Below are 9,590 nucleotides of genomic sequence, written 5' to 3' on the forward strand. Positions count from 1 at the left end.
TTTATGATTGTGGATATGGGTTGGAAGCTTGAAGGCAGTACCTGTGTAGGACTCTCTTCTACATATTGTGTTGGAGTGCCAAAGGTAGTGGCCCATATATAAGAAGGGTTTAGGTAGCTAGGAGGAGACACTAGCCTAAAGTAAGAATTCAGAACAGGGAATGGAGGTCCCCAGTCAGTAGCTTAAGTAGAAGAGTAATCAATGCTGGGTGAACTTTTGGCTTGTGATGTTAGGTGAACAATTAAAAAAATCCAGCCACCGATGCAGTAGTGCTTTAATTTATGGCAAGTGTGCCAATATTTTAAGTGTCCTGTGAAATGAGGGGACATATTGGGGCCTTTGAGGAGAACAAGCAGTTTTCCTCAGCCTTACTTGATGGCAGTATGAGTTCCCAGTAGAGCACCAATAGAGCCCTAATGTTGACTTGGTAGAGGACAGGCATACTAGAAAATGTTTTAGGTGCTTGTCCCTTTGTGTGAGCATTGAGCCCTAAGGGTGACTGAAAGCAAGGCCTGCCTGGCAGCACTTTGAGCTGATGGCCTCTGTGCTTTGTAAGGACTTGCCCACCCCAGAAGGAGAAACAGTGGTTAAAAGCTTTGAGATTAAAGATGTAGTGTTCAAAGGAAGCCAGATTAACCACAGTTCAGAGCTTCAAAACTGTAAAGAACTCTGGTATTAGTTTTTAGTCAACATATACAGGTTTAAAAAGAACATCCAAAAAAAAAAAAAAAGACTATGACCAACACCTTCTAAACCTTACCTTATTAAACCACATCACCCCAAACTTGCTGTCACTTGCCTTTGATTCCTGTTTGTCTAATCATTTTCCTTTGATGAGGACAACCAATAGGTTGTCGAAAGCTTAGGGGGGGGAAAAAACATTTTAAGATGCATGCCTCAATTTCTCTGTGTGTGTATGTATGTAAAGTATCTCACAAAAGTGAGTACACCCCTCACATTTTTGTAAATATTTTATTATCTTTTCATGGGACAACACTGAAGATATGACACTTTGATACAATGTAAAGTAGTCAGTATACAGCTTGTATAACAGTGTACATTTGCTGTCCCCTCACTATAACTCAACAAACAGCCATTAATGTCTAAACCGCTGGCAACAAAAGTGAGTACACCCCTAAGTGAAAAATGTCCAAATTGTGCCCAATTAGCCATTTTCCCTCCCCAGTGTCATGTGACTCGTTAGTGTTACAAGGTCTCAGGTGTGAATGGGTAGCAGGTGTGTTAAATTTGGTGTTATCGCTCTCACACTCTCTCATACTGGTCACTGGAAGTTCAACATGGCACCTCATGCAAAGAACGCTGACGGTGTATGTGCCCAAAAAGAGGATGTCTGTCGGGATTTTCAGTACCATGCACCATAATGTGGAGATTAGGCAAGAGCAGAAAAAAAAAAATGTTAAAATGACATAGCGTTTTAAAATAATGTTTTCATGTTTGAGTGACAACATGCGCGAGAGAGGCAGAGACAGATTTGATGTCATTCAGGTGGTTACTGGAGTATAAAATAAATGAACACTTTCACAAAGGTATAACAAAACAAGTGTGCTTTTATTCAAGAATAAAACGGAATAAATAAAAATTCAAGTGACAACAAGATACCAAAAAGACATTATTCACCAGCGCTTGTGTGTCTGCTTATATCCCTTCAGCAATACCTTTTACAAGTAGCAAAAATTTACACCGGGTGTTAGACTCAAATGTATGTTTTTATTATCTAATAGTAATAATAGCAGCTCACTACTCAAAACACTAAAAGTGGAGAAGACCTCTTAATTATGAAGCAATAGTTCTTACCTCTGCATCAGCCAAGCACGCTAATACTTTGTGTCGTTTCTAGGGCTTCGGTTTTTACGCCTTGACAGCAACATGTAAATTGAATTAATTGAATAGCAGCCGGCTATTCCATCCCCCCACCAACTTAGAACGTGCCCAAACTTCTCCCAGCTCATGCCTTGATTGATTTTCTGGGAGTGAAGTGGAGTTTTAGAGTAGAAATAATAGATCGTTGTTTGGAACACACGCATTTCATGTCTGTTCCATTTTTACAGTAATCTGTGTAAACACTTTGTTAAAACCAGAAATGTTTTTTATATTCTAGTAGTAGATGACAAAATGTAGGCATAAACTATATAATGTATGAAGCCTGAAGTCCAAATATCAAAAGAAATATTTTCACAGAAGGTACAAATCTAACACAACAATTGCGCTTTTATTCAAAAATATAACTGCAGAAACAAAAAGCCGCCTTAACATGCAACTTTTGACAAGTGTTTATTATGACTTCCTCCGTGGCGCAATTGACTCAGCTACCTACTGGGATTCTAAAGGGCGCCAGTTCGATCCTGCACCTCTCCGTTTTGAGAATTAAACTGCTCTTAGTCTTACTATTTTAGAATAAAAACATACATTTGATTACAGTCTGTAACAGCCGGTATAATTTATGATACTTGTAAAGGTTAGCTTTGCTTTTTTTTTTGTTTTTTTTTTAAGTCAGTTTTATTATCTCGGCCGCATTCACAAGCCCAAATACACCCCACACCTGCATCTGATACTGCTGTTTTCACATAGACGCGCTGTAACAGAGGTAAACTCAGCTCCCTTTTACATCGGAGCAAGAATGCACATACCATTGCTTGCATACTAAAGTGTGTGCAGGCACTTTTCGTGGCATTACACACAGTTTTGAGCATGCCCTCTGCACACTACTTGTGGCTTTAGGCTTTAGGAAGTAAGTAAATAAATAAAGGTAAATTTGTGTCATAAAATTAATTCTTCAAAACGTCACATATATTTGTCTTTCTTTTTTTAAAATGTGCGTTGATCACCGCCAGCATGTTGTAGCATACAGCATCTGGCTCCTTGCATGTTCTTATGTGCACTGAATAAGAGACAAATATACAGTCTGACTGAGAGAATCAGACTGAAAAAAGCAAACATTTAGAAATGCCATACTTTTACAGCTGATTGGACGCTGTTTGTTTTCAAATAATAATGCATTTGTGCGATGATGTTTTCACATATATTGTCCCTTTCTTTAAGGTGTGTAATAGAAACCACAGCATAGAGAGAAATGCAATATTATTTGAAAACGAACAGCGTTAATTATTTGGCACGGACATGCTCAAAAAATACATGTGTAATGCCACAAAAAGTGCATGCAGACATGTCCGTGCCAAATAAATAACATTCAACGTTTTGAAGAAATCATTTTATGACACGATGTACCTTTATTTACTTACTTCCTAAAGTCACAAGTAGTGTGCAGAGGGCATGCTCAAAACTGTGTGTAATGCCACGAAAAGTGCCTGCTGACACTTTAGTATACAAGCAATGGTATGTGCATTCTTGCTCCGATGTAGAAGGGAGCTGAGTTTACCTCTGTTACAGCGCGTCTATGTGAAAACAGCAGTATCGGATGCGGGGGTGGGGTGTATTTGGGCTCGTGAATGCGGCCGAGATAATAAAACTGACTAAAAAAAAAAAAAAAAAAAAGCTAACCTTTACAAGTATCATAAATTACACTGGCTGTTACAGACTGAAATCAAATGTATGTTTTTATTCTAAAATAGTAAGACTAAAAGCAGTTTACTTCTCAAAACGGAGAGGTGCAAGATCGAACTCGCGACCTTTTGAATCCCAGTCGGTAGCTGAGTCAATTGTGCCACGGAAGGAAGTCATAATAAACACTTGTCAAAGTCGCATGTTAAGGCGGCTTTTTGTTTCTGCAGTTATATTTTTGAATAAAAGCGCAATTGTTGTGTTAGATTTGTACCTTCTGTGAAAATATTTCTTTTGATATTTGGAATTCAGGCTTCATACATTATCTAGTTTATGCCTACATTTTGTCATCTACTACAAGAATATAAAAAACGTTTGTTTTAACAATGTGTTTACACAGATTACTGTTGAAACGGAACACACATGAAATGCGTGTGTTCCAAACAACGATCTATTATTTCCACTCTAAAACTCCACTTCACTCCCAGACAATCAATCAAGGCATGAGCTGGGAGAAGTTTGTGCATGTTCTAAGTCGGTGGGGGGATGGAATAGCCGGCTGCTTTGCAGCCTGATTTTTATCAGCACATTTAGATGACAAAAGACGCTGGTGGAGGGCTGTGAACGATTTTAATAAGCAATTTAAGGTGGGACGGATTTACGAGTTTTTTCGTAGGCTCTGGTAATTCTAGTGTTAAGTTCTGAGAATTTTGCTTCTGACTGGACTACAGCTGCCTCGGAGGGGTATGAGTGAGCAGGCTGCTTGCTGCCAGTGCTGAGTAACACGTTTACAATGGCACTGATGATGAGTTGCAATGGAATTTAAGGTGGCCCAGCATTCCAAATTTTTTCATAGGCTTCAGGGATTATAGTGTTAAAATGGTCCCTCATATTTTATAATTACACATCAAGAATTACAAATGTCTAGTTGATATACTGAAGAAAAAAAACACTTTTATAAATACAGTACGGTAAATTTATATTTTAACAGCAAAAAACTGTAGTGCAATTAATGATTTAAAATGACAAAACATATACGTGCATGTATAATTTTTTATTTATAATTTTTTTTGTTATAGGAATGGTAAAAACTATGGTTTTTAATTAAGCCTCGTTTCAGATAGGTACATTACAGAAAAAAAATTAAACAATATGACAGCGTTTAAATGTTTGTTTTAGTATTTTATGGTCACTGAATAAAAAGGCTACAGAATTTCATTTTGCCAATAAAAATTAACATATATATGTACACATAATATTTTTTATAAATCTTGTGTGTGATGATAAATTTTACCATCGCTGTGGAGAATACCTAACATAACTGGTTGGTTCTGCAGTGCGTAATTTCTTCTTGCAGTAAAACCTTGATGTTTAAGAAGTACACTTCAATTGTGTATAACTTTGAAATGCAAAGATTTTTTTTTCTTATCCCTGAGCTGCTTAAGATGCTGGCCTTGTCTAATGAGGTGTTGGTTTTTTTTTTTTTGTTTTTTTTTTTATGACAGGTTTGCAGTTGTTCGATTCCAGTCATGTGGATTTGTTTCCATAGATTTTCAGAGCTGTGAGGGAGATGATGAGACTGAAGCTTATGATGTAAGTATTTCTTAAAATATGGTTCTTGTCTCATGGCAGCCTATTGAAAAAGAGTGGCAACTCTCCTCTCCGATTTACTAAAGGAAAGATCTGCATGTAGTGGGTGTCTAATCATCTCAGCTCTGACAAAGATTCAGTAATTCACAGGAAAGATTGAAAGACAATTACTTTGAATATGAAATTTGAAGTAGTACAGGGTGGATAAACCGCATTATTAAATGGTATTTAAAGAAGCAAAAATGCTTTGTTAGGGCTTGATAACTGATGCTAGTAACAAAGTAATTCTTATTGTGATGTTATTTGAGCAAAAATTTTAAGAGAACACTTACAAGTTGTTTTCTATTTTAAATTAATGGTAATTGTCCATTCATGTTTCATAAACCTGCAGTGGGCTGGCGCCCTGCCCGGGGTTTGTTTCTTGCCTTTTGCGCCATGTGTTGGCTGGGATTGGCTCCAGCAGACCTCCTGTGACCCTGTAGTTAGGATATAGCGGGTTGGATAATGGAGTATAGATGTTTCAAAAACTCACCTTATAATGGGATTTTCAGAAACTGATTAATTTTAAAAGGAAGGAGATTTTTGTGTCGTTTCCTGTTTCATAAACTGACTTGCTTGAGCCATTTTTTCTTAAATTTTACTATTATTATTTTTCCCTAATTTTAAGATGGCATAACTTATTGATAATCCATTTAGACGTGTAACTATGAAATAAAGCTACAAGTCTGTAAAGGCATGATTTTTATAATCTCTGATATTACATGTCTCCTGGTATCTCCTCCATGCTCTTGAGACTTTGCTGGGAGATGCAGCAAACCTTTTTGCAAAGGCACATGTGAATGTGCCATCCTGGAGGAGCTGGTGTACCTGTGTAATCTGAATCAGCTGCAGGAACTGTCTCATGCTATCTAGTAGTGACATGGAGAAGAATCAGTCAGGAAGGATAAGGAAGAGAGCAAATGACTCTGATGACCACCTGCAAATCCATTCTTCCATCTTTTTGAGGGCTGTCTTGCTGTTCCCTCTCAATCACACCTTTTGTTGTCACTTTCATTTGCACCAAAGCAGTTAACATTGATTCACAATCATTATACTTCCTAACTGGTCAGATTGAAATTCCTGAAGCTTACTTTTTTGGTTTTAGAATGGGAGGAGTGTTTCCTTAATTTTTTTGAGCAGTATATTAATGTCAGATATTTGCTACAAGATGGAGTGGTGAGGTTGTGACATCTGTGTGTTACATGCAGCCAAGCATAGTGTGGCGATAGCCTGAGGCTTGCCATAGTAGAGATGTAATGATACACAAATCTTACAGTACCAGAAGTATCTTTTTTTTTTTTTTTTTTTTTTGCAGTATAGTTATATTTAACAAGGAAACCATAGTGGTCACAAACAAAAGGATGTGTACACCTGTGAACTGGATGTCTACCATAGACTTGAACTCTCCACTTGTCGTTTTTAACTTCTTTACTATCTTGGTCTTCCTGCACATTTCTTAATAAAAATGCAAACAACAGGAATTTAAAATGGCGGCATGTGCTAAATAACTGGGGTGGCTCAAAATGAGTGTTTCCTGAGAACCTAGGCAAAAATGCAAAGTACTAGGAATGCTGGTTGGTGGATGAATGGTCAGCTACTTCTGAGTGGAACTTTGCTAATTTGGTGGTATCTAGAGGGTGGAAAATGGTTGTTTTATATGTTACTATATTCTGAAATTTCTGTAGCAGACATAGAGAATCTGAATACATTATTTGACTTTTGTAGTTTTTATTACTGCATGCCACAATTTGGAGGTGACGCTGTGTTTTGGTTGGCAGTATTATAATTTAAATATAAAAGGAGAAAGATTCCTGAAAATTGATAGTTCCTTGTTTACTTTGGTCATGTGCAGGCTCTGACACCTTGTAGTTGAGTACATTAAAACTGTTCCACTGCCACTATTGAAAGATTAAGAGAAACTGAAATTAACAAGGGCACCCACAGTAGAAATCTGCTCCTTATGGAATGCTGTGCCACTAAGCTTGTAAGGGAAATGCAGGGACCACACGCAGACTCCACATACCAGAGAATCAAACTAGTGTCCAGGTGCAGCGTGTGTATATACTGCTTTTGATTGTCTTACTTGAACTGCACTCTAGCTGTGAGTTTCTCCAGCTCCAGAACTGGGCACCAACTTGGGTCCTGTCATCCCTTTAGAGAACAAACAATAGCTGCCTTCTGAGCTAAAGAGAAGTTTTTTGCTCAAATAATTGTTTGGCCTTTTGAATGCATGTGCTTATCCTATAACAAACACCCTTACTCAAATAAAGTTATTCCTATTTAAACCTTGTATTTTGTCAGTGCTGCCTGTTAATGCTCTCCAAATAGAAAAAAGACAAATCACCAAAGTGATCCCAAGGAATGTTACTTAATTTCAGAGGTTCTAAAACTGATTCATTCAAGCATTTCACTGAATGATGAGTTAGATCCCAGTCCTACATCCCCAAACCAGACCCCTGCCACCATGGTCTGATGTTGTTATACAGCCCAAAAAGTTATGGGGGATCTAAGAGGCTGTATTGTACCAATAAATGTTTGCTTACAAGGCTGAATTTAACAACATACTGCCTTTAGTGGAATGCATATACATACACATTGGGCCAATCCATTCTGGAAAATATGTCGGTTCTGATTTTGTCAACAGATGCATAACACTGAGTCGGAAGTGTTATATTTGCTGACTCTCTTAGTGTTTATTATTGCCAACAAGTTTCCTGGCACTTGCATTTTGGGGTCAGACGATGTATGCATAGTTGTTTTAATTAAATTATGGGCGGGGTATAATGAAATGGTCAACCACACACCAGCTAAATAAAACAAGTTTAAGTAATTGCTATTTTAGATGATAACTTTCAGAAAAAATCAAGGCAAAACTCTATAGATGTGCTTGGTTGAAGGGTGTAGTGGTTAGTAGGCCTAAGTAAGGAGCAATATGAGCAGAAGATACTGTTCCACACACAGTATGTGTAGCTAGCCATGATCAAAAGCATGGATTGGGCCGAAGGTATTAAAAGCATTAATATGATTGTTACAACTAGGAAAGAAAAAGAAAAAGGAGAAGAAATGCACTTCAGTGAAATTCATATTATGTAGCTATATTTTACATTTTTGTGAGGGGTTGGCATTAAAATTGGGTAATATGCTTTGTTAACCTCATCATTTTGATTCCAGCTTGAAGAAAAAAAAATTTAGTGTTACATTAAAAATATTTGTAGGTGTAGTTAACTGCCAATTATCATGAGACAAGTTTTTATAGTCTCAGTGTTTTAAAACTTACAGAAACTTCTTCAGACCTACTACTCATGATATGGAGTTTAAAAATTCACTTGACTACGATAATTGTAAAAGCGGCATCTAGGGAACAGTCTTTGGCTCAGGTGTAATATTCATATATTTATTATTATTATTGTTTCTTCCATTTGGTAATGGTAAGTTCAGGTGTTGCTGAATTTTATATTGGAAGTAGGAGTGCAAGTAGCAGCTGTCTAACTCGCTTTAAAAGAATCTCAAAAAAGCATTTCCATAGACCTATGCCCTGAACATGACCACATACCTGACTGTACATCTGTAAGCTGCAAATAAGAACATCAGATGTTCTCAGGGTTGTGTCCATTCAGGTGTTTATTGTGGGGTAATTCAGATGGTCAGGGGAATAAAAATTGGTGAAAAGATTACAAGTGAATGCAAATATTCTGCTTTTTTTGGGTTAGATCTTGCCTCCACTGTTATCAGTCTGAATAATTTGTCTCCCATCAGTATCAGTTGTGAAACTGTAGTAGTGGGCCCAATTCTAATCATGACACTTCTCAGTTCTTAGATAGTTGGATAGAACTTTTGTTTGTTTCAAATGAATTTAGCTTCTTATAGAAACCCAAATATTGTTTATAATGAACATCAATACCCGCCCTCAAACACATACAAACATTACATAAAAGTAAAAATAAAGAAAATTTTGACTTTACTAAAGAATAAGAGTGCAGTTACAGTGAGGCATTATAAAGGCATATTGCCAGACTGTTCCACTGGCATTATATACAAGTATGGAGCAACAGTTAGAGTATACACTTCATATCAGGTCAATTTTAGAGTCACCAGATAAGTTAAATAGGCTTAGAATGTGGGAGGAAACCAGAGTACAAGAAGGAAAACCACACAGACAATGGGCAATCTTAACACAGAAGCTGACAAAACAAAACAATAACGGTGCTGTCGTGCCAACCTTAATTACATGCTCCTATTAATACTTCACCTGTTTTGAGTGTAAATATTGTTTATAAAGTTATATAATTGCAGAAAAAGAACGTCAGTGTAGCATTTCCTAAATTGGGAATTTCATAATTCCATGAATTTTATACATGCGTTTTACATTTCAGAATTGTTTTGTCAGTCTTTGTTAGATGCACAGGATGTGTTCTCTACCTTGACAGGCAAGGTGTAATCGC

The 9,590-nt window shown here is 37.0% G+C and overlaps 1 protein-coding gene across 2 annotated transcripts in view; it reads left to right on the forward strand.

Annotated features, from left to right (window-relative positions):
* sms (spermine synthase) overlaps positions 1-9,590 on the forward strand; it is a 129,593-nt gene that overhangs the window by 64,712 nt on the left and 55,291 nt on the right. For both annotated transcript variants that reach the window (XM_039745577.1, XM_039745578.1), the window contains exon 3: positions 5,025-5,112. In XM_039745577.1, the coding sequence (XP_039601511.1) occupies positions 5,025-5,112 (88 nt within the window). The remainder of the gene's footprint in view (positions 1-5,024; positions 5,113-9,590) is intronic.

Source organism: Polypterus senegalus, chromosome 2, assembly GCF_016835505.1.
Source record: "Polypterus senegalus isolate Bchr_013 chromosome 2, ASM1683550v1, whole genome shotgun sequence".
NCBI lineage: Eukaryota > Metazoa > Chordata > Cladistia > Polypteriformes > Polypteridae > Polypterus > Polypterus senegalus.